The sequence below is a fragment of the Hippoglossus stenolepis genome, chromosome 15, assembly GCF_022539355.2.
Source record: "Hippoglossus stenolepis isolate QCI-W04-F060 chromosome 15, HSTE1.2, whole genome shotgun sequence".
NCBI classification, from domain to species: Eukaryota; Metazoa; Chordata; class Actinopteri; order Pleuronectiformes; family Pleuronectidae; genus Hippoglossus; species Hippoglossus stenolepis.
In genome coordinates this window covers 6,228,530-6,253,810 of record NC_061497.1, presented here as the reverse complement: position 1 = coordinate 6,253,810, position 25,281 = coordinate 6,228,530, and the positions used below count along the sequence as shown (strand labels likewise).

Genomic DNA, 25,281 nt, shown 5'->3' with positions numbered 1-25,281 from the left:
GATGGTCCACACCCATATTACATCCAGATGGACCCACAGCATATTCTTTAAACTTTTTATTAATGGTATTATTTATCAGTAATATTAGTATTAATGAATATCATAGGAAAAGTTCACTCATTTTCCATTTACAGTGGTTTGTATCTTTTCCCACTCAAGTCGACTAAGCAGCGGCTACACAAGTGTTTTCTATTTTCTTATTTAGCCCAATTCTTCTTGTCCAAAGCCACTTCACAGACTTCTGTTGGGAGTTTTGACCTTTCTCTATCATACAGTATTTAAAAGAACTCAGCAGTAAACCAAAACATGTCTTCTCTCCTGTCTATTAAAAAACGCTCTGAGCTTTATCTCACACCGTCATCATAAATCGAAGGTTCGCCATCCTCTGAATGTCACATCCCCTTGGATTTATGCGAGATGCTTTCATGGATTGGAATTTAATACTGCAATATGTCAGCTGATGACATGTTATCTGACATATTACATTATGAGGATTTCTTATATGCCCAGACAGATTCCAGGGTATGCCGAGGAGGGATCTACTTTTTTATTATATATGTCACACATATACAGAAACAATGCATTTCAAATTACAGCTGGGCTGTGATAAAGCAGGTTAGAGGCTGTGGTTTGTCTTTTTAATCCCTGATGGTTTATCTTTTTTTTCTTTAAGAACTGGATTCACTAAATTTTAAATTTCTTTAAAAAGCATGTTGAGTAGCAATTGAATGCTGCTCACTATTGACACGTTTATTTATCATATTTGCACATGTATAAATGAAGGGCTTAAGATATGAAATTTAATTTTAACAACACAATTTTAATATTTTCCTTCCTCACACAGTATCTATCTTAACGAATGAATGTCGTTACGCGAACTGTGACATGATCTTCAGGAGGGCCGGGGTTAGGTGGGACACTGCAGTTGCCATTGTGAACCTCTCCCTGGTCAGGGTGTGGGGTCTGGTTGGGGTGTGAGAGGTCCTCCTGTAGACACAGATAAAGATGAAGGTGGGACTATCTGGGTGGTTTGGTTTCCCTCCAACTTTTTATCTGCAGCACAAACGCTTCAGCTTCTTCACAAAATGTTCAGTTGCGTTCAAAGATAAGTTTTGTACAGACTTACAGTTTGGCCTATTAGCCAGACTGATGTGGCCACTTACAGTAGTCGACGCTCCTATCACAAAAGTTGAGAACATGGAGAGAACGATCAACTCCTATGAGAGAAAGTGGTTAGGAGTCTCAAGATGTCTGAGCAACATCAGCCTATATGGACATGGCATCCTCAAGCTGCCTAACGCAAGTCTTTTAAATGCACCAAACAAGGCTGGAGGTGACCCTCTCCGAGACAAGCAATAGCGGCACTCCAGCATGCTGACATTGTGGGCCATGTTCAACAGGGAAGAGGAGGTTTAGGCCTAGGTCAGAGTAGACCCCTGTGGAACAAACCAACTCCTTCAGAGCGGATAAAATTGGTAGTCCTGGAAATCCGGCGTCAGGAAGAGGCAGCAAGATGAGAAAAGGCTGTCACTCAAGCCAGACAGGGGCAGTGGATGAAATGGGAGAGAGAAAAGAAAGATCAGCTGGAAGGACCTGTGGGGAAGCAAGCAGGATTAGCTTTCTGCTTAGTGCAACCTATGACGTCCTTCCCTCACCCAAAAACCTACAGCAGTGGCTAAACGAAGATCCATCGTGTCCACTATGCTCAACTCCAGCAACCCTCAGGCACATACTCACTGGTTGTAAAATAAGTCTCTCCCAAGGTAGGTATATGTGGAGACACAACCAGGTACTCAAATGCCTTGCAGCAACAATAGAAACAAAGATAACTGCTACCAAGGCCTTGCCATTCAAAAACATCAAACTCAGTCCAAAGGACAACTTTTGTCCGTGAGGGGGAACAGGGACAGAGAGGGCCTCCTCCACTGACCAGGAGTGGGCAGTTGGAGCAAGCCCGAGACTGGGAGATGATGGTGGACGTACATATCACATATTGTCACTGCAACCTAAGACCTGACCTGATACTCTGGTCCAGAGTAGAGCAGTAGTAGGATTGACAGTACCCTGGGAGGATAATGTTGATAAAGCGAATGAGAGGAAAAGGCTGCGGTATGCAGACATGGCATTTGAGGCAGAGTAACGTGGCTGGAAAGCAATAATTTGCCCTGTGGAGGTTGGCTGCAGGGGTTTCTTTGCATCATCCATCATCAGGTTTCTCAAAGATCTGGGGATCCATGGACAAGCCCTGCGCCAGACCATTAAAGAAACATCACACACTCCAGAACGCTGCAGCCAATGGCTCTGGATCAGTAGGAAAGATCCCAACTGGCCCCAAGATGCTAGGGACATTAACCCAGGTCTGATCAACGTGTGGTGGGCCAGCCTTAGAAGAGGGTGTCGTGATTAAAAGGCTGAAACACCTGATGACTCTAAGGTACATAACTGAAAACATGTCCCTAACATCCACTGGTGGTCACTAACATCCTATAACATCAACTGGTGGTACGCATTAATTAGTGCGGTAGAACGTACAAGGGATATTCTCCATCTTGTCCTATGTTCTAAAAAGGGAAAGTGTTTAGTTTAAAAAGGCAAAGAGATGTCTGATCTACTGAGCGGCCACATGGCTTTCATAGTGCTGCCACACAAGCCAGTAGTCAGATTTACCTTTAGCCTCAATGTACTCTCAAGTTCGGCCTGTATCATTGATCACAAGGTCAAAACATTTAATGACGCTAAGGTTAACAGTTATGTCCCTAACATCCACTGGTGGCCACTAACACCTGCTAACATCTACTGGTAGTTGGCAACCTAAATTGTGCAGAAGACCTTCAAACGTACAAGGGATATTCACCATATTGTCCTATAATCAAAAAAAAAATGTATTTGTTATTTGAGCTGATGGAGACAAAGAGGGAGGACGCAGGCATTGTGCAACAACGTTTTATCGACAGTAATCAGGGGAACTTGTTGGGGTTTGATTTAAGTGTTCGTAGTTTGTAGGAGACGAGAAATTCACTTAAGTTTGTAGGTTATTCTTATACAACAGCAGTGTTACAGAGCAATTCAACAATGTATAAATATATTTTATAGAATCAGACTAATTAAGAGACATTATGATCATCCTCTGAGGCAACATCATGTGTAAAAGACATCTTTCCTCTTCTATTTAAACCTTTTACTGTTCATCCATCTGCCATTAACTGAGTGTTTAGTTCATGCCACTGTTGTAGAAGTATGAAACATCTGGCTGGGAGTAATTTGAACCAGATCATTTATTTTTATTAGAAGGGAGATTGTGTCCTGTGGGAGAACTACAAACATGGCTGCACATGAGTTTGCATTAACTGGCACAACAGCTGCCAAGTCTCTAAAGGTTGTGTACGTGTATTCACCAGGATGTTAAATAAAAAACCTCTGGGACATGAGCCGCATGGCAGTTACATTTCACACTTATTTCTTCAAAATGTTTCTGGTTCTTTCCTGACCCAAACCACATCCCTTCAGCAAGTTTCATGGAAATCATTTCAACAGTTTTTGTGTAATCCTGCTAACCAACGAACCAAACAACCAAACAAACAAACAAACAAACAAATGACTGAGGTAATAAACTGGAAGATCAGGTCCTCATATGGGCCATTAATGCATTTTAAGTTTGATTAACAACATTTCTTTAACATCAAACCAGGTGAAATTTGGAAAAAACCTGTCGCCGGATGTTTCCCCAAAGAAACGCACCAACAGTGGAACAGGCCAAAAATACAATTGATGAGAACCACCAGTGAAAAAGAAAAGATTAAACTCTGCTTTTGATCCAATGAGATTCAAACAGACACTTTGATGTTTTTAATTCAAGCATCTGTAAAACATTTAAAAAAGTGTATTCCCTGTGTCTCCACTCATTCTTACAGGGCAACAATTTCACCTTGAAAAGACAGGGAACTCCATCACAATAACCATCATGTTAATACTTATCATAATGTGGCAGTAAGACACAACATATTCCTTTATTATAGAATTACTGGTAGATAGATGGATGGAGAGAGAGAAAGAGAGAGAGAGAGAGAGAGAGAGAGAGAGAGAGAGAGAGAGAGAGAGAGAGAGAGAGAGAATCTTTCTTTGGAAATTCATCATGTGCAACACAGCAGTTGTCAGACAGAGAACACTAATACCTCCAACACCAACAGCACTGACACCACACATCAGTAGTAGTGTTTTATGTTTTATGGTTTATGGTTTATGGTTTATTAAGAAGAGAAGTATTGAAGTGTCTGAGTATCAGTGTTTGTGAGCTGACTGTGACGCCCTCTTCAGGTTGAGCATGAACTGTCTCTGGGTCAGTTTCTGTACAGTCATGTCCTCCATGCACAGCACAGTAAGATGGGTTAGGAATCAGTCATCAGATACAACAGATAAATAGTGTGGACCAGAAAGGATTATTGAAATGATATAATAATAACATCCACTATTCAGAATTCAAAGCACATTTTGCATATCTCACTTACAAGTTGCAATCAGACACAAATAAAATACAATGTGACCAACCAATAACTGCAGATATAATAAAATGCTCCTGGAAATAGTTTGAAAAATAGTCATGTAAACACATTAAACATGTGAGCTGCGATGAAAAAGCATGAGGATGTAAGTGACACAGAGTGAATGGAATTCTGATGATACATACCTGAGGCATGTAAGAGAGACCATGTGGTGACGGGCATACGATAATGACACGTCATGTGTTTTACTCTCACTGTACGGACCACGTCAGGGTTTTCTTTCCAACACTTTGAGATCCTGCTCGTCCACAGAAAACCAGCAGACGTACAGGTTGTACAGCTCAGGATACAAGTAAGAAATGATGGTTGCATTTAGGTACAGTTCTGCTTCTAAAGCTGAGAGGAGGTTTCTAATATATCTACTTAATATCTAATAACACAAAAATGACAGGCAGAGCATGCAGCATAAATTTAGATCTTTATTTATTAACAAAGAAACTATTATATTGGTTATAGAAGTATCTGTGATTTAAACATAGGAACATTTAGAAGATTATTTTCACTGCTTCACCAGTTACTTCCCCAGCATGCAGACCTCTGACCTCTCATAGTGAGTCTCTCCAGCCGAGTGGAGGTCAACGACCAGAGGAGCGTCTGTAGCTGTTCTGAGTCTCTGCCTTCATCTGCAGCCCTGTCATGTTGCCAACACACACACACACGCACACAAAATGGTGCTTATCCTCATATGATGATTAATCTTCCAAATATTTAGGCAGCTACACTTAGATTGATGTTGTCTTCTTAAACTCGTTTTGCATGAGAACCATTTGCTATAATTAGAGTTTGACATGTCTTAATATATATTGTGATGTAACTCCTCATGTGGAGGCGGTTGAGATGGTTGACAAGGTTTGAGAAGCCAAATCAAGCATTCCTAATGGAGTAGTGTAACAACGACAGTGAGGCAGACAGCAGGTGGTATAGCTTTTTATTGCGGGGCTACACACAACACAGAAAAACATAAACACAAGCCATGCTGGGTCAGTTTTACAAGAGAAATACACAATATAGGTTTAATGGAGACTACATATTATTTCTAAGATAAAAAGCAGGAGGACAGATGCAGACAAGAGTTGTGGTGTAGATCTGGAACTTTTGGTCTTTACACACATTCGCTTCTCAAATGCAACTTGGAGAAACAGGAAGTTGCCGTGATCCTGATTAGACAATGCAGATGAAAAAGATGGATTTTAATGGAACACAATAGAAAGGCATCATGAACGAGAAGTTATTGTTCAACATGTACAGATTGTACAGGAACAGCTGTCAAAAGCTACTTTATGCTACATTTATATTTATCATATATATATATATATATATATATATATATATATGTATATATGCATATGTACTGTGTGTATGTTCCCCTTGTACTGAATGTTAAAGCAAAGAAAATAAAAGTAGAAGAGGAAAACTCACAGTTGAAAACTATATATGTATAAATTTCACATATTCTACAAGTAAGTCTATGTCCTGCAGTAAATTCCTGATAGAACATCCCCTATGTCGCATTGATAGTTAACAAACTGCACGTTAAAGTATCAGTGACACTATTCAACAAAGGCACTGTGTTTACACTGTGTATCTGCTTCTCTCAAGTAACATTGCAAGATATAACATTGAGGTTTTTTATTCCGGACGAGCCACTGTGTTTTTATGGTTAAATAAAAGTGAGCTACTAGAAAGCGGTACTGCCGTTCAACCGGGTTTGTGAAGGTTTCATGTTGGTTTTGGATCGAGGAGGAGATCTGTCAATCATCTACAGTGCAGCCGACTGTAAAGTGGCGTTGGTTTGAGTCTCTCTCAACCACAGCCGCACCAGTGAAGTGACACACTGGACTCTGCCAGGCTGTGGTGAACCATCACAGAGTGGAAAGGAACCAGGGCAGTGTCAGGTTTCAGTGAATAATGACTGATATTAGTTTCTAATAATCACATGTTTGAAAAATACTGGCTGTTTCTTGTTATGCTGAAGAAACTTGGTGATTGATATCATTAGTTTTCAAAAAGCCAGGCAATGTTTTCACTAACATTTAGAGCATAGAAAATAGATGCAGCAGAACCACATTAGAAAATTAGTTTTAACTTCAACAAGGAGATGAAATTTGCGCAGACCAAAGAACCCACAAGTTGTGTGTTTATTTCAGGGAAATAAGAGAATGGTGTGATTATGGTAATAACTTTATAATGGTCACTGAAACAAAACTCAAAATATTTACAGGTCACAGACTCTAACAAGTGGTTAATGGACATTCACAATGTGATTAACAGGCACAAAGTGCAAAATTAAAAAAGTGGGTAGCAGTACCTAACTGTGTTCATAGGTTAGATAGTGCAGCAAAACAAGAGGTTGATATAAAAAAATAAATGGAGTTTAGGTTTGTAACAGGCAACAACAAAAGGCTCATTCAGTTAAAATGGGTTAAAATGGGTTAAAATGGGTTAAAATGGGAAACTTGCTACTTGTAGCACGCTGTCAACCCACATCTCAAACTATCATATGACACTAAAAATTTGCTGTCATCCTACTTTAATCTGATTTTAAGAAAATGTAAATTGATAAGTCAAAACATTAAAACCTGGTTTTAATATTGAGGCTGACTCAATGACCTCATCACCAAATAAAAAGTTCAGTCTTCACCTGAATTTACACGATGAAGTTGGTGTTGCTCCAACCAATTTGTCCATATATGCTAGACCACTCAAACAAACACTATGTACAGTGTTTACCAACTGATCACATGCTTACTCTTTCACCTTCTCACTGACTCCAGCTGCTTTCACATCACACATGGGATGTGGTCACAGGTGCAACACAGCGGCAACTTTCAAGCCACAGGGGTCAGAGGTCACTATCACTATTCTGCCATAGAAAATGTTAGTGTGGGCATTTCTCTTCAAAGCTACAAAATATGCACACAATCTGTAAAATTTCAAATGACATCTGAGAAACACACAACCACAGGTGAGTAGGACTGACATTTCATTTTGGGTGGAGGAAAGTGAGAGAGGAGTAACAAATGAGTTAAAGCAAAGACCCTGCATCCACCATGTGCTACTTGAGGTAAAAGGGGAAATGTTCAGTAAGCCTGGCAGGCATCCAGGGTCTCCATTAAGGCTAATCTTTTCTAAGTATGGCTTTGTGTTAGCGTCTAAATCTGCCTTTGTGTCCAAACGCGACAAAGGTGAAAAGTAAACACTTGTTAGTATAAGCAGATGTTATGAGAACTGTGAGCGACACTTAAACATCTTCTATATGTATGACACAGTGGATACACTTGAACATAAGTCCAACTAAAGCCAAACCACTGTCCTAAAGGTTTGGGCACTTGAGTGATGAACAGGCACTGCACATCAGAACGAGAAGACGGGCAACATGACGATATACCACGAGGTCAGGATTACCTTACAAATAAATCTGATAGTCTGATCTACTATAAATTTGTATGTAACAGCGGTTTGATTATCCAACACTCTGAGTTAGAGGTAAACTATAAAACTATAAGAAACTGTTTTAAAAGTTCAGATTCCACACGGTGCTCAGTCAACTGCAAATTACTTCACCAACTGAGCATTAGATGAATCACTGTTTGATGAAGACTCTGGAGCACACAACCAAAGTGTCATAACTGATGGGGAAGGAGAAAACACCGAACTAGAGAGAGAAATCAGGAGAGGAGTAAAATATCCAGAATGGCAAACTGTGGTCCTGTAGACGCCTATTGTTGCAAGAACTACTTCAGAGGTGGTTCTGAGCACTTTGGCAGATGTTGATGTACTTAATCATCTAACAATACAGTTAAAACTACTGCGTACTCATTGGGTGTGAATGTCAACATGTTGACAGGTGTTACAGCTGGTGTTTGGCCTCTCTGGACTTAAGTTTAGACTCTTTACAGCACCTACTGTAAATGACATTTAACGCTACCAGATTAAAAAAGAACCAACTCATGCTTTGGATGACTGGTAGGACTGAACAGAACTGCAGCATATAATCCTGGCTAACTAGTGCAGTGTGAAAAAACAGGAACTTAAAAACAACAGGAGAACCGACCGGTCTGGTCCTTTAGAAGTAAGGCCCCAGCTTAATTTCCTTCAGAAAATCGAAAAACGCATAAACTGTCTTGGTGTCAAGTAGTTCTGGTCAAAGGCAGTTGCATAAGGGGGTCAAAGACTTGAAAATCTGTTATCATGCTTGAGGCAGATATATGTTGAAGGATTCAGAGGAATTAGTCTCTGGCCTGATTCATCAGATGGCTGATTAGCACTGTGGGGTGATCATGTTCTGCAGCAAAGGGATCTGAGGAGAGAGGGATTCATTGATTAACAGAGAGTGATGAAGATGTCGGTCGAGTCTAGTCTGTGCTGTCACACATTCATAAACCACAGCTATATATTATAATCAGGGTTCCAGCAGCTTTCAACAAGTTAAACTTAAGTCTTTTTAAAAACTTTTTAAGACCACATGAATTTAAATGAAATTTAAAACCTTTGTTCAATACAACTAATATAAAGGGGAGTCGGAGTCCCAGTGTACTGTGATAAATTCAGTTCCATGTTGGTCTTTGATTGTAGTTTTATAACAGCGTCTGGATCACTGAAAAATAACTATACCACATGGTGACATTACAAACTATACATGACACTAAAACAATTCTCCTAAAGACATCGTTTAAATTTTAATGGAGGTAGCATTAAAATGACGTTAACATAATTGAGAACTAACTGCAGACCTAGTACATAATATTTTTTACATAAAAAAATCTGACTAGACTTTTTTTGACCCCACAGAAACCCTGTATATTATCTGTCACAGCACTTCCTCCATTTCGGAATGAAATCTGAAATATTTATATACATGTATATTTTATATACATCTTTCATTACATATCTATAGTAAAGTATGGCAAGGGATTTTTGAGGAGTCAGCGCCCTCTCATGGTCAATCATAGCTAACTAGGGCTGGGCATTAACACATTTCAGCAGAATCACAGCTGCAACTCAAAATTAAATGTTATAATGATTAATTAACCAAAATTTGGTTAAGATTAATAAAAATGTCAACGTAAACCTTAGAAGAGGGTTCTGATGAGATACATTAACTAACTGCGCAGAACAATTTCAGTCTCACCTTAGTCAGATCCACTCCAGTGAGGGCGTTGACAGAGACAGGGAGTTCAGCTAATAAACGGTTCAACTCTCCGGTCACACGGCTGCCATCTCCACTCAGGATGACAATCTCTTTGGTCTTAGCAAGAGGTGCAGCCACTTTACTGGCAATCTGATAGAAAAACAACAGTAATTATGTTTGTTAATTCACTGACAAAACACAGCACATCATCCGTACATCTGAGGATTGACCGTAACTGAGTGCGACTCATATATTGGTACCGAAGACATGTTTCTCTGACAGATTTTAACTGGTGCACTAGTGTGCATAAACACATTGTTAGGGCTGAACATAAATGTGAGACAATTTGCACATAAGGCGTCTGTAACAGAGGACATTCAGTTACAATGATAAACATACAAGGCCAAGCATGTTAAGGAAACATTAGGAAATGCACTGGGAGGTGACAGAGACAGCCGCATTAATGCCGTTGATCCATAACTGACTTGAGTGAGTGTTTTAGTAGTTTATTGATGTTGGGGAATAAAAATGGCTTCAGAATAGTAAACAATATTTCTTGTTCAAATTACACCAACTATGATTAATAGTTTAATTTAGAATAAGCTGTTCATAGATTACTTTGATGCCAATCCTCTGGTGGGGAGGACACTGTGTAATAAACCAAACTTCCCACATATTGGTCATTTGCTCTAAAGCCAGCGGTGAATAAATGTACATGTACAACACAGACCTTGGGCAGAGCCTCCAGGACCAGAGCAGTTTTAGCAGCATCTCCATACTGCAGATAAGCCTCAGCTTTCAACCTCATCTTCTCAGCCTCTGCTTTTCCAATCGCTTCAATGGAGGCGGCCTCGGCCTCACCGATGCAGCGGATCTTCTCAGCCTCAGCCTGCGCCGTGAGCACCTTCTTTATCCTGGAGGGGGGTTAGAGAAGCATCATAAGGAATTATTGGTCTTTACTTATGTTAGCAGACAGTTGAATTCTGTAATATGTGGTGTGTGCTAATTTGAATTAGTCTGGTATACATTATTGACCATAACAACTTCACAAAGGTTTATATTTAAACTAAAACCATTATCCAACTTTAATACCTTTAAAATCCTGTCTAGCATTAAAGAGACTGGCTGCATGTCAATTGATGCATGTTTGAATTATGTGTCTTTATGTTGTTGTAATTTGCAGAAAGGACTGTGTCTTTAAATGCAAGATCTTCTATAAAACAAAGGACATAATCCTCATTTTTTTCTTGTTTTACGTTTTCCTTCCTGGCTTTCACACATCATTTTAACAGATTTTAACGCAGGACAACAGCTTTCCTCAAACACAATTTAGTCCCAGCTGTCTCTGAACCAGCCGCCACGTCCGTGGTCTTGGCAGTCAGGACACTGCAGGCGAGAAGCATCTATCTTATACCACATTTCTGTCGAAAGGTGTGTGTTCTGTTACTGGAGTCGTAGCTCATTGCTAGACAACCTAGATAACTTGGCTAAAAAACGGAGAATTGGCTAAAGAGTTTCCCCGCAGTCTGCCTTTCCCACATGCACAACGCAGCAGGAGATTCTCTGCACAGACGAGTTCACAACAGCAACAAATCCTCTGCATTATTCAGATGAGAGGTGGAGCAGCCGGGTGCAGTAGACAGAGGCAGGAAGTAATATTAATTCTGCTGCGGAGATCATGGGATAGTGTTGACAGCACCCCGACACCGTTGTCACTCTCTTATCACCACAAACTCTCTTAACATCTCCATCGTCAGTGTCTACCCCCCCGGATTTCAACAGACTTTATACTAGGAGGTCAAGCGGATAAAGTAGTAACTGCAGAGCGTCTCACTCGGACATTTGTGTTCACACATGCACCTCCCCTGGAAAAAATACACAGTATCAGTGGAGTCCAGTGCATGTATGAAAGCAGCTTCACTGATATGTCGTGTGTGTGTGTGTGTGTGTGTGTGTGTGTGTTGAGCAGGGCTAAGTGTGTGGATCTCCACTCACTTATGTCCCTCTGCCAGCGTCTGCATCCTGTAGGCTTCAGCCTCAGCAGGTCTCTTTACAGTGGCGATGAGTTCCTTCTCAGTTCTGTCGATCTCCTTCTCCTCAATCGTGATCAGCTTCTTCCTCTGCACCACCTCGATCTCTATCTCCTCCAAACGTATCTTCTGCTGCTCTTTGGCTGCCTGCAGCTCATATGCCAGCTGAGCCTCTGCTTTCTAGAAGAGGCAGGAGGTTTTATTGATACTCTACTGTCATGTTTGATGATGGAAGCTACAGGATATTCAGACCTATCTATTACCTTTGTGTTCACTTCCTGGTTAAAGGATGCTTTCTGCATTTCCAGCTCTCTTTTGGAGTCGGCCATTTTTGTGTCAGCTAAGAACTTAACATCCATCATCTCCTTCTTGCACTCAGCTTCCTGTAAAAGACAGTGTGCACACAGTGATGACAGGGCGACGGATTCAGAGAAATTTGTTGGTTTGCTAATGTGATAGCTATTAACTCTTAGCAAGAGAGATAAATGACGTTCTTTAATTGCTCCTGTTTGTAGTTTGACTTTCCTCTTAAGCTTGTCTTACCCTGATGCCAGCGTCTCTCTCGGCCTCTGCCACTCCGATGTCTGCATCCCTCTGTACTGCAGCTGTCTGAGCTTTACCCAGGGAGCTCAGGTACTCCACTTTATCATATACATCCTGTCAGGGAGATGATTACATGTGGAGATATGGTATAGTTTAAACTCTTATAATTTACATTGCAACTGGAAACAGGTATTTCAGTGATAAATATATAAAAAGCAAACTTAATCTTTGTAATTCTCATACCTTGATGGTGAAGCTGAGGATCTCGATGCCCATACGACCGACATCAGGTGATGCCACCTCTCGCACCAGGGTGGCAAATCTGTCTCTGTCTTGGTAAATCTGCTCAACAGTTAGGGTACCTAAAAGATGGAAACATTTGTTAGTGCCTTCCAGTCCCAACTGTTCCTTCTCCCATCACTGTCATTTAATAAGTCTAAGTAAAAGGGAGGACACTGGATAAGATCCTGTGTATGTCAAGAGAGAAAAATGACCAACATATCCATGACATTGTCATATAGGCCCTGATCAGACCAAAAAGCTTAGGACAGAATCGTTCATATACAAATGTTCTTTAAATACATTTTTTTTTACTTTTACCGGCTCTGATGTCAGTGTGTGTCGAGCAAGCGGTGTCAGTAGGGACTGAATGAATGAATGCACACAGCTATGATGAAAGATTTTACCAATTTGGGTGTGATCAGACCTGTAGTTACCTCTGTCCACTTGTGATCGAATCACTCAGGATGTTAATACCAGGTTTGAACTGGATTTTATGGAAAATTATCACTTTGTTATTCTCTACAAATAACTTAACTACCAAGCTGCTCTGTGGATGATGTTGAACATTTTGTTTGCATAAGCAGTTTATCTTAAACAGCAGCAGCACATTCTGTCTCCCTTCTCCTGGAACCTTTCTCAAGTAAAACTGATGCCGTTTTAAAGGCTAACTTTAATTGATTTGGGTTTTCATTCTGATTACTAAAGTTAATTGATTAAAAAAAACTATATATACACTTTTAAGTGAAAAAATGTCCAAGATCCGCACCAAAATTGAATGAATTCTTCCCTGACCAATCCGCATCCTTCCCCTACGTTTAGCAGACAAGTAGTAGACAACCACACAAACAAGACGAGGCCATGCAGCTAATGGAGGTTACCCACCCAGGATGGCGCGCAGGTGACCCTCAAGGGTCTGCAGGATGACACTTTTGATCTCCACGACTGACTTCCCCAGGAACTGTTCGCAGGCATAACCCAGCAGTTCGTTCTCTGTCATCACCTTCACCTAGTGCCAACATGGACAAAGATCGTCAGCTGTATACACACAAACACAGGCACAGGAACAACACAAGCACAAATACAGGCATGCACAGGTGTGGCACACATAACATGACAAAATTATCACTTATCACACACCATCAGTAAGATACAGAAAACAACTAAAAGTACATATAACATAATGGAACATACAAATAGAATATTAGTCTACAATGCTCTAGTGATAAAATGCATAAGTCCTTGTTTGTTTTGAAGAGCAAATGCCTTACACTTATGATCGTGCATCACTGCTATTGATATGCCAAAAATAATCATAGACTGTGATAAACTGCTTTAATTCTTATCCAGAAAAAATGACTCTAAACACATTATTAAAGCAGCTGTTGCATGGCTGGTATTGGAGATGAAAGGCTGCAGCAGTGATCACTGTAATTGTTATCTTGTATATAGACAGTATCCCTCAAGAAACAGGAGTGGCCGATACATGGAGCTTAGTCTACAGTACATGGCCAGATAAATTACAAATACATTTTAACTTCATTTTTGGATATTTTTGGGTAGTGCTTTTTTAATATCTTTGTTCTTATAAATCTTTACATTGGTGATCAATGTCAGTGGATGCAGACATAAATCTGACTTCAAACCTATTCTTTCTTAAGATATCAGCAAAGCATTTAAGGATATTGTTCCGGTTAAGTTCTACATTTGAGTAAAATTACATTGAAGAAAATGCAACATTAAAGCTGGATTCATGGCAATGCAGTGACAAAACAAAATCTACTGCTGGTCCTGTTATTAAGTCAGAAACGGAACCTTTTAAATTTGAAGGAATTAAAGGAGGAAAAAATAAATCAATGGCAATGACAGGAGGTTTACAAGATTCACACAAGGGGAGGTAGTAAGCGGTCACTTAAACAATCAGGAAATCAAAAAGTGTGTTTAAGACAGAGGGTCTTGGGTGATGTACTCCACTGGAGCTGTAAGAAGAGAGAGAATGAGCTGGGTCCTTAGGCGAGAGGTCTGCACATGATTTAAATTTGCAACATGCACTCATACCAGGAATGAGGGCAACACAATGTCAGGGAGGGTGGACATCATTCCAACGTTGGGTAAAGAGAAAAGGCTACAACTCAGCCACACAACCACACAAAGGCCAGCTCATACAGACAGCAGGGGGCGCCGTGCTGTGGCTGGAATTAGGATTTGTGTGCTATGGTTGTTTCTTGCCCCTCACTCCTGACCTGCTTCCCCACACCCCCAATCATCCAACTCGTGACACCACCCTACTTCCTGCCGCTGCCAATCTCACACTTCCTTAAAGAAACAAAACTGATAAAAACAAATAAATAAAATGTGACTGAAAAAGAAAAACATTTCTTGAACACCTTTTCCTCATTTTGTGCTGTTCCTCAAAGGCCAGGAAATATATTTAATGCTGACAGACGTTCCTTCAATTGATGTGATTTTACTGAAAATTGGTAGAAAAAACAAATCCTTCTCAAAGTTACATGGAAGAATATGATTTAATGGCAACATAAAGTAAAAACAATATCCTCAATTAACATTCTGCTGCTGGATCCCTCCATCTGATCCTAAAAATTTGGTGTCTTTTTAATTTAAGACGGATACAAAACCCCTGTTGCCATGGAACACATACTCCACAATGGCTGTGGCTTAGGTTGGACTAATGAAACAGAGGCATGATGTGCCTCTCTGTGAAGTGAACTGTGTGAGAGTGAGGGGCAGTTTGGCTCCAAACAGTGGACTCATTGTCAGCATGCATGTAGGAGAACACAGAGGAAAGGAACATTGGCATGACTGTGGCTAAAATACAGAACTGATAATGAGACATCAGGTTTTGAAACGCAGAAACGAAAAACTGACATGCAAACAAAAAAGGGAAATATATAACAACAGGATATCATTTGAAATGGAAATGCTGAAAAATAGTGGTATTTTATCTTACAAATTATCAGAGAGAAAATCCACCATAAAAAGCTATTTTTCTTTTCTTTTCATTACACTAGTTTAGAATCTCTTTGCGTACAAGAGCACATTTCCTTAAGACCCAAGTCCAGACTGGGTATCCATGACTGATGTTGCTCAATGACATGTAAAACGGATTTAATTACAGTAGTTTGTGTTTACTTTCTTTCTCTGACATTGTTATAGAGTGACGATAGAAAGGTTCTCCTTGTCTAATTAATGTTTACTATCTTTCAATCTTCGGGATAGAGAGCTTTGATCACTGAGAGCAGAGACAGAGGAAGTAGGTTAATTTATGCTTCTAACTTTAACGTGTGAGCACTCTATGTACGATGTGAAGTAGATAAATTGTATGAGGAATTTTATTCTATTGTGGATTTTCTCTTCAACATTACATTTTGTCAAATGAACAGAGTTTATTTTTGATAAGATTTGAACGATCAAGTAGTAAAAGCTGAAGTAAAAATCCAGCTCTAGAAAGAACCCCGTTCCTGTCAAATTGGGACAAAGTTCATTGAACCACTGAAAATAACATGAATAATAAGATTGTGTGTGTTTTTCTGACACAGTGCTACTGTCAGTCTGAGTGCAACTTGGTCAGGTAAGTTTAACTAAGTGTTGCTCTGCTGGGATATTAGAATTAATCATGCAGAAAACCATCCGTTTCTGTGTGTACATCTACATGTCCCTAGATCAAAAATGCAGGTGTACATCTTAATTTGAGTCCTGTGTATGAAGAACCATCTCTGCTGTGATGCCATGGGGAGATGCCAGAAAAAAGGAAAGGGGTGGTAGGGTTAGTGGAGTCTGAACTGGCATTCTCAGAAAAGAGTGGTGATTTACCTGAGCCACCCCAGTGACAGTAATAGCTACACCCTCCGCTGTCTCTACATCCTCACACTTGGGCTGCAGGGTCATAATCTCAAGCGTTATCCTGTGAAGAATGTGGAAAAATATAAAATAAAAATTGACATGTTCGGAGGGAAAGCAAATGAAGGGAAGGGCCAGAACATAAGGAAAAAAACAGGACAAAGTGAAACCATTCACCCAAGGACTCCAGATCACTAACAGCGGAGAGCAAAATGAGATGCTGTCCACAAGACAAATCTTGTAGAATTTAGGTTTTTGTCAGATTTTTGTTTATAAAATGCAACCTGCATTTTGCATTGTTTTTCCTAAACCTTTTTACAGCCTTTTATATAGATAGCATCCATTTAGTGCCCCCGTTGCCATAGGTGACTAAGAGTTCAGCTTTATGGCGAAGCCCAAGTTTGTGACAGCTGATTGTCTCCTTTTGACTGCAGAAGAAAAAGCAATGGTGATGAGAAAAACAAACACACACACACAGACAGCGTTAGCTTGTTAGTGAAACCATTTTCCTGAGTCGTCCTTTGGTCCTGAGCACCAGCCACTTGTTTTTTTTCAGGGTCTTTTGAAATGCATTACCTGAGCCACCCCTGTCACATCCAGGGGAACACCCTCCGAGGTTTCGATATTCTCACAGCGACAGAGGATGGTCATAACCTCCAGAGACATTCTACGTAGGCAGGCAGGCAGCGGGAATAGCAGAGGCAGAACAGTAAGTTGAACAACAGCTGTTAGGAATGTCAGTAACCATGGTCAAGAGGAAGAAGAAAGAGAGGGGGTGAAGGACACAACCTGGCCTCGTGCTTTTGCTGTTTTTTTAGCCCTGAAGGTTGTTTCATGTTTGGACGCGCTGCTGGCAACACGTCTCAGAAAGCCAGAGCTGTCACAGCTACAGCTGAGCTAAACTTGCCTCTTGTTAATGTTTAAATAAACTAGGACAAAGGGCAAGATCCACAGATTAAAACTCAGATCAGTGTTGACAGGATTCTTGATCCCAGGTCCTCTCCAAGATTACATTTGTATGGAGATTACCCAGGAATGTGCTTCACAAACTATCATATCCTCAGCTTCAATACTGGACTGGCTGGATTGTTTATGTAAGGTTCTGTTTCACAGCTGATAAAACAGCCAGAGCTATCCCTTCATAATAAAACATGACTTGTCTCGGAGTCAGCGTCACAGATATGGGAGGCAGACAGCAGCAACAATTGGAGAGAAAGCGCTCTGGTTAAAAGCTCCACCTCCCCCTTCCTTCTCAAGAATTGGATCAATGAGTCAGAGGCCTGGACATTAACATGATTACTGCAGCATGAGCGGGAAGCTATGCTCCGTCCTCCTGTTTTTACGATGCCGCACAGCTACTACTGGCTTATGCACACAGGCCTTTTAGCTCGAATGGTTACTGCTCTGAAGAGGAGTGAGAGCATCTCTCCTCTGTTCATCATCCAGGAACGCATCTGAAATAATTATCAAACTGCACATCACCAAAATAAAAATAGGCAAGAGGGGCTTCTTGGGTCAGCTTGTCTCTTAATGGGGTTTTATAAATCCACACATGCGTCAAGTTGATTTGGTTGTTGAGGTCTACCATTACGTTTCCTAGCAACTAAACTAGCTTAATGGGAAATCTGTAACCTGAAGGAGACACAATAGTGCTAAGAAAAGGTGAGACTGACACCAGACAGAGCTAAGCAGGTTAGCAAAGAAGAAACAAAGAGGCAGGCAAACAGTAAAAACAGTAAAAAAAAAACAAAAAAAACAGGCACACCAGAGACAAGGTATATCATCACGGATTAGGTCATTTTCATAAAGATTTTCATAAATGTTCCAATTGGTTTTGTGAGAAAAGCTAGATTTTAAAAAAGCCCTCAGACAATTATTGCGTGTGTGAAAAATATTTACACTTAAAATAGACAGTGTTGATATTTCGCTTCACCTCTCCCCAACAAATTTCGGGATAGCCTCTCGGTTAATGTTTGTAAGTTTACTTGCAAGTTTAAAATTATAATGTATTATGTTGACATTTCACTTCAAGCTGTTCAAAGACAGGCCAGAGTCTGTAAAAAATTGAACTGCAAATACAACCTGCTTCGCTGAAATTCAATCAGCAACTTGGGTCACAAATCTGAGTTAGCACATTTTAGAGTGAGTAGTTTAATGCTTCACTGAGGCTTAAATGTCAAACACAGAGCAAGTCAAAAAGTGTCAGTGCAGCCGCTGTAGGTTCTGTGTTGTTGTTGTTTTTAATTTAGACTTGATTAAAGTCAGACTAAAGGTTTGGTTTTTTGGTTTCAGGCTCTGAGAAAGTGATGCATACATTCTATTTGGTTGTGTTTTGGGGCAAATGAATAATATGCAACTTCTTTCCAGTTTGTTTCCCGTTTGATTTTCTTTTTGCGGGGTCTGTAAATCAGATGGTAGTTCAACATACTAAAAGGTAAACTGGATTTTCTTCTGTAAATACTTTCCCTGACCTCGCTGTTATGTATCATCTACTTATTTTTCCAGTGGTAACTCTGTAGCTGGCCTGTTGGTGCTGCATTTAAAATCAGAGGACAGTGAGGAGCCGCTGTGTTTAGACATCTGTTAAACATTAGCTTTTAATATTGATGTTGTTTGTCTTGAGTCACCATAACTTTCTTATTCTTCAATGGACTGTATAAGGGCCAGAACGAGAGAACAACCATGCGTCCTTCTCAATAAACACAGGGTAAATGCATATAAATCAAAATTAGGACATCCACATTTTAATAAAATGTAGATCCATGAAAATTAACATTACAATGGTTTTGTCAATTTCACATTTGCCTGCAGCACTCAGCAAAAAGCCTGTTATGCCTGCTATTTAAAAGAAGTCTCAAATGAATAATGTATTACCTCTACTCACGGAAATATCAAGCCATGCTGTTTTTAGCAAATATCCAGTCACAAAATTAAATAGTGCATTTGTTAGGAACAATTTTCTACACAACTGTGTATTTACAGCACCAGGACAGTGTAAGTATGAATGCCTCCATATTACATTACATTACATGTCATTTGGCAGACGCTTTTATCCAAAGCGACTTACATTTCGTGCATTCAACATCTATGAAGGGCCATTTAGGGATTCAGCATCTTGCCCAAGGACACTTCGCTATGCAGATGGGGAAGAGGATTGAACCACCAACCTTCTGGTTGGAGGACGACCACTCTACCCCTCAGCCACATATGAACTACGGTGGCCATGTTTATGATAACAAAAGAAGATATCATATAGAGCAATAGTGACTCTCATTAATGTGTTAGAGCTATGAAACACACATAGCAGGTTTTGGGTACTTTAGGGATGAATTTGTTGTTGGCTTGTTCTGTTCATTGGATTTGTTGACAATAAGAAAAAAAGAACATCACCAGCCACCCATATCTTACATTTTTTTTCTCCTTTATAAATAATAAAATGATATAATATCTTGTGCTGATGTTTAGATGACACATGCCCTAAGGCTGATGCTTAATACAAACTCATAAAGAAAATGGAAATACATCAACCGCTGAAGAGCATTAATGCTCTCAACAAATGCAATATCACAAATTACATTTTAGCCTAGTGTTTGCGGAAAAATTGTCACCAAAACATAAAGAAACATCCACTAAGGGTCTTTGATTTGATTTGAATTATTGACATAAAATTCAATTTTACTATTAGTTATCCAGATTTCTCTCCCTGTACCAAACTAATGGACTAAGAATACACTGATAATGGTTATGGAGTGTTCTTTTATTTAGTAAACCATATGCAAAGTATTTTGAAATATTTAGCCATATGTGGGAAAGATACGTATTTGTGTATATTATGCAGACGACTGTTAATTATTTCCTGAGTTAAAATACCTGCATGGTAACTGAATGGTGGAAAGTAGGACAGTTATTTCAAATCTGTGGTTAACAGCTGCAGATACTCTCTTCCTGAATGAGATTGTGCGCACTGTGCCATTTAAGACTCCATGGCTTGAAGGGACACTTTAACAATTTCTATGATTTGAAGCCAGAGCAGACATGTCTTACCTCTGGATGTCAGATATGAGCCACCAGGCCCATGCCCAGCCTCCAACGACATACATCTTATTATCTGAGCCACAGCAGCCACCTTTAAAACAATACAGAGGAAACAAATGTCACATGGCAACAGGATAAGTCTCGAAAATTTTAGAAGCTTCAGTTTTTAATAGTTTGAATAAAAGAAATGCCAAATGCAAAAAGCTGCATCACCAGCAACAGTCTTAAATGACTTCAAACAGCTGAAAAACAACATTGAGCATGCAGTCAATTTAACACATTCACACATGATGCATTCACACTCACAGGGCATGTGGAGGAATACTTTTGTAATAATACATCAATACATTGTTCAGTAATTGACCAGTAGGTTATATTTCAAGCTCATAGTAGTGTAGGAGTAAAAAGAAACCTACACCGACCTGACCCACTTTCCAGGTTCTGCAAGGGTTCACGTCATAACGTCCCCCACCCCATTACATCCAACGTTGTTCTGCCATTCAGTTTTAAAAACCCAACCTAAATTACTTAAATGTACGATGTTATTGAAAACCATTTTGGGTGTTTTCTTTCAAATTTCGCAAAAGCTACTACTCTTTTTTTATTTTCTCGTCTTCTTTACACCCAGGACATGTATTGTCAAGCATTTGGTAACTACATTTGTTAATGTCGCAAAATGTTGTGAACAGTCCGACAGGACGTTATAATGGGATTAAAACATATACATATACATGTACATAATGTGGTTACGGTCAGAACACTCCACATGTTTTAACTCGATTGTTGTTTATTCTAAGTATAACCTTGCTCAGGTTAAAGTAACTGTAAAATAAAGTTTACAAGGCAGTGTCTTATTCAGACTAATGTCTCAACCGGGTTAATATTGAAATATTGGTGTCTATGTTAACGTAGTCAGCGTTTGTTCCAGTGGTGTCAAATTAGGAGCATGTCACTTATCTCTGCTTTCTGGTGCCACTTTTGTTCCTTGATTTAATGTTACCTCTCTGCCATTCATAGGCAGACAGTCAGTATTTAGTTTTCTCAAACCAAGCAGGTTTAGAAGCATGTAACCCTTGTGCATTCTTTTGAATGTAAATGCTTGGTCTGTCTCGACCGACTCGGATTTAAACGTTCTGCTCGACTTGGAATTTGTTCAGCCGTGGTAAATGCCACGCACATGTGGTGTATCTGATTGCTGTGATATGTGGAATTTAATGCAAAACATTTTCCCGACTCATGCTGTACATCAAATTAAACTGTCCCAAAGGTGTTCGTAGAAAGAAGTCAAACAATTGCTTTTTCTTGTAGATCATAACATCTACTGATGAGATGCATGTTACGTTAGGCCACATATATCGGTCACATTCAGTGGCCTTGCTCTGATAGCTTGATCTGGAGTGTTAAGTGTGACATTCCCAGCTGTCACACGTTAACTGACGGACGTTGGAGGGGGAGGAGCTGGGCTAGCTTTACTAACACATACGCCCCTATAACCAAACATTACAGCAGGACACACTGAAGCTTTTCTCATCAACAGGAATATTATCAAAAACAGACAGAAAATAGAAATATTGTGAAATTTTAACATTAACATAGAGATTATTTCAAATGAATCAATTAACTCTGCCTTCTTGACTCCTTCTTGAGAGTTGGACCAGGGACTGACCATGAGCAGTATGCATTCTATTAAAAGATATGTTTTGGGTACATTCTCTTATGATATAATCTAATGCAGACATATTAGAATGGGTATTTCAATGACGCATTGAGGGTGGGGCAGGCTTTTACCATCAAAGTTCACATCGCTCCTGCCAAATGCCATTGCAAACTAAAGTTGTAGGCAGATGTGCTATTAAATACTCAGAGCTACACACCATTTTAGTCCCAGTTGCTCTGGTCTACCGCTGGCATTACTGAGATTCCTGACAGCATTCAGTGCACGGTGGGGGGAGGGGCTCCAAGCAAATGAATGAAAGTTTTCACAAGCGGAAAAGTAAAACCCATCTTCAACATCACTTTTCGGCATGCAGTGTTTGGTTCTTGAAAAGTCACATTGACACAACCCACTGGTGAAGTGGTGTTGTATCACATATTTCACAATTCCACAACTAAACTATGCTTTGTCACAGTCTATGTTCCTCTATGTGGTGACTGACATTTGTTCACAATGGAAAAATCCCAACGAGGTTTCTGCTTTGTGTTTAATCAAAAGTGGATAGACAGGAAGCCACCTTGACAGATTCGGTTACAGGGGCTGTGCTAGCAATCGTTTGTGCAATGACGTGCCAAACCACATTTATAAACTGACGCACAACTTCTTTTTTTCAACAGTGTTTAAAGGTCTGGTATTTGTAATTGTCATTCCATATTACGTCAATGGAGAAAGCAGCAACATATCCTTTTGGTTTAGATTCTACTGTCACCTGATAACATAGAAATGACTGACTCAATAAGCAGATCCTCAGATGTTAAAACAGTTCTCTAAAATGTTAGAGAATTTTGATAGAATGAAAATCCAGTGTCAGTCTGCGTGAGCGAAACTTTGACACAAAAGAGGAGGTGCTGGCCCCGAGTCTTTATTTAAGGGGCCCCTGGGATTAAGAAAATTCCTGGGTAGAGATGTGTGCCAAAAAGACTGAAACCATGAATTTATCACTTGTAATTTTATTAATGTAGATTAGCTTTTTAGAATGACCATATCCCACCACCAGTGATCAGATACAGGGATATAAAATAAATCTAAATTTACTGCATCGCTGCTGTTGTAAACACTTCACTAATGTCTGTTCTATAATAATCAAGTGAGAGCAGCTCCGTGATCAAATGTGACACCCGGGAAACAAACGTGGGAACAGACGTGTAACCAAATAAATCAAACCCCCAACCTCAGCAGCCAGGGCAGATGAGGACAGCCATGGTAACACGTCTAAAATGAAGGCGAGGGGAGAAAACAGGTGGATTTAAAAAGAAAATACTTCCGACGAGAAACCCATAAACGTCGGTGTAACGCAGTGAACATGGCGGTTTCTCTCTCCGTTTTCATTAACACACACATACACAGTTTAAACATGGAAATCTGTGCCTGCTTCTCTGGGGGTGGACCTGAGGATTGCTCAACACAAACCATAAGTAGGTTGTTGTAGTATTACACGTACATTCCGCCTGTTTTAACGCATTTATACGTGAGATACTTCTGACAGAAAAGGCTTAGTCTATGTTGTGGCTATACCTCTGGGTTTTTCCCGTTACACCCCCGTCAGTTCCAAGTAATAGACAGGGGCCCATGGAGCTAAAATACGTAGTATAGAGAGAAAAAAAAAAACGTTACCTGAAACTACAAGCGCCTCGTTTGGTCCAACGGTGTGACAGTTTCCCATTTTATCGACAGAAAAATAGCTCGTATTCACACCTACTCCTCGCACACTAAAACAATTCAAGTTAATAAACTCGATTTCTCCTGTTTTTTATCAAACCGTGGACGCTTTTTTCCACAACACTCGCTCCACGCCCCTATCGATGTTTCTTTTTTTTCAAAATGGAGTCGATCGACGAATTTGTCCAGTTAGCCAATGAACCAACAGCACGCTTCCGCTTAGCACTTTCAACATAAAACTTCAATTGGTTAAAATACTCTTAAGTGGTTTTATTTTGAAGGTATTATATAAAACATCCGTCTTTGTTTTTCCGTCGCTTAACCCAGCCGATCAGACCCCCTCCTCCACAGAGCAGGATACCATTTCATAATAACAATAAAGGCGTGGTTGTTTAAATGTCCACTCACGCAAGCAGTCCCTTTTCCTGAGAGCAGTAGTAATGTTCCTGTAACATGAGTCCCATATGTTATCAATGAAACGCTCATGGGTTGCTGTGATGTAGAATAGGTATATCTCTGTGGTGTGGGGTCCAGTCCCCAAGGGTCCTTCAGGTGTTCCAGGGGGTCTCCGGCTAAAAAAGGAATCATTTAATTTCGTATTATGTATGACTTATTACACGTCCTTTAATAAAACATCTTAAATCAAAAATCTTGTCAAATTGGGGGTCTGCTGTTTAATTTGTGTCGGTTAAGGGATTCTTGACGTGCAAGAGATTAAGAAGCACTGATATAGGAGGTGACTTCAAACCCAAAACCTGAGAGACCGGCATTGCAATTGTCTCTGTAAGCATGTTTTATGCATGGTGAACCAGCTGATAAACCCTGGAGTGGGGGTGGCTCGCCCCACAAGGCCCTCCGGCTCCTAGTCTTTGCAGAGACAATTAGAATGGCATTCAGTACAGCACATACCAAAACACCCTATCTTTATCTGGCTGGCTGGTTGGTTGGTTGGTTGGCTTGTGGGTTGGATGGTTGATGTTTTGTTGGTTGGTTGATGCTTTGTGGGTTGATGTTTTGTTGGTTGGCTGGCGGGATTTACTTATAGGTGTTTTGTACAGTTAGTTTGGATGGTATGCATAACACACACAAATTATTAGATATTTCTAATTATATAAGATAGGTAATTTTTATGTCAGGTTGCCTTGTAAGAACTGGACAAACCAAGGAAAACAGATGAAAAATGATCTTATACAGCTAACTCTAGCTCATTTACAGTGTTTTGTCTGTTGATTAATGAGCATTGTCCCTGTCAAATAAATGAACAAATAATGACAACAACACAGATTCTGACTTTGAGATTTGAGTACATGGTTTAGTGGACCTGGTCTGCAGCTGTTGGATAACTGACATCCCAGTGCTCCTCAGAAACAGTTCATTTTAACTGCTGCTGATGGCAATGGTTTGAAGTTTGTTTTGCAACTGAAATTTGGTGCAAATTTGTCATACTAAAACTCATCACCACAGGAAGTGGAT

General features: G+C 40.0%; 1 protein-coding gene across 2 annotated transcripts; it reads right to left on the bottom strand.

Annotated features, from left to right (window-relative positions):
* Positions 1 to 5,470: 5,470 nt before the first annotated feature.
* On the bottom strand, positions 5,471 to 23,980 carry LOC118121843 (flotillin-2a). Of its 2 annotated transcripts, none has more exons than XM_035178049.2 (11): positions 23,764 to 23,980; positions 20,445 to 20,526; positions 16,977 to 17,067; positions 13,428 to 13,551; positions 12,507 to 12,625; positions 12,264 to 12,377; positions 11,984 to 12,103; positions 11,686 to 11,900; positions 10,421 to 10,604; positions 9,691 to 9,840; positions 5,471 to 8,859 (listed from the first exon to the last, which is right to left on the bottom strand). In XM_035178049.2, the coding sequence occupies exons 1-11, from the start codon at positions 23,810 to 23,812 to the stop codon at positions 8,821 to 8,823; spliced, it is 1,287 nt and encodes a 428-aa protein (XP_035033940.1). In that variant the 5' UTR covers positions 23,813 to 23,980; the 3' UTR covers positions 5,471 to 8,820. The 2 variants fall into 2 exon arrangements, with proteins under 2 accessions (XP_035033940.1, XP_035033939.1); XM_035178048.2 differs by lacking the exon at positions 16,977 to 17,067 and adding an exon at positions 16,374 to 16,464.
* Positions 23,981 to 25,281: the final 1,301 nt, after the last annotated feature.

What these genes read in the sequence shown, in the direction of transcription:
- LOC118121843 (XM_035178049.2), bottom strand. Translation starts at nt 23,812, where the DNA reads ATGGGAAACTGTCACACCGTTGGACCAAACGAGGCGCTTGTAGTTTCA. An exon ending in TCACCTGCGCGCCATCCTGG is followed by an intron (nt 12,626 to 13,427) that starts GTGGGTAACCTC and finishes TCCATCTTTTAG; the next exon opens with GTACCCTAACTGTTGAGCAG. An exon ending in TCCTGGAGGCTCTGCCCAAG is followed by an intron (nt 9,841 to 10,420) that starts GTCTGTGTTGTA and finishes TTTTTCTATCAG; the next exon opens with ATTGCCAGTAAAGTGGCTGC.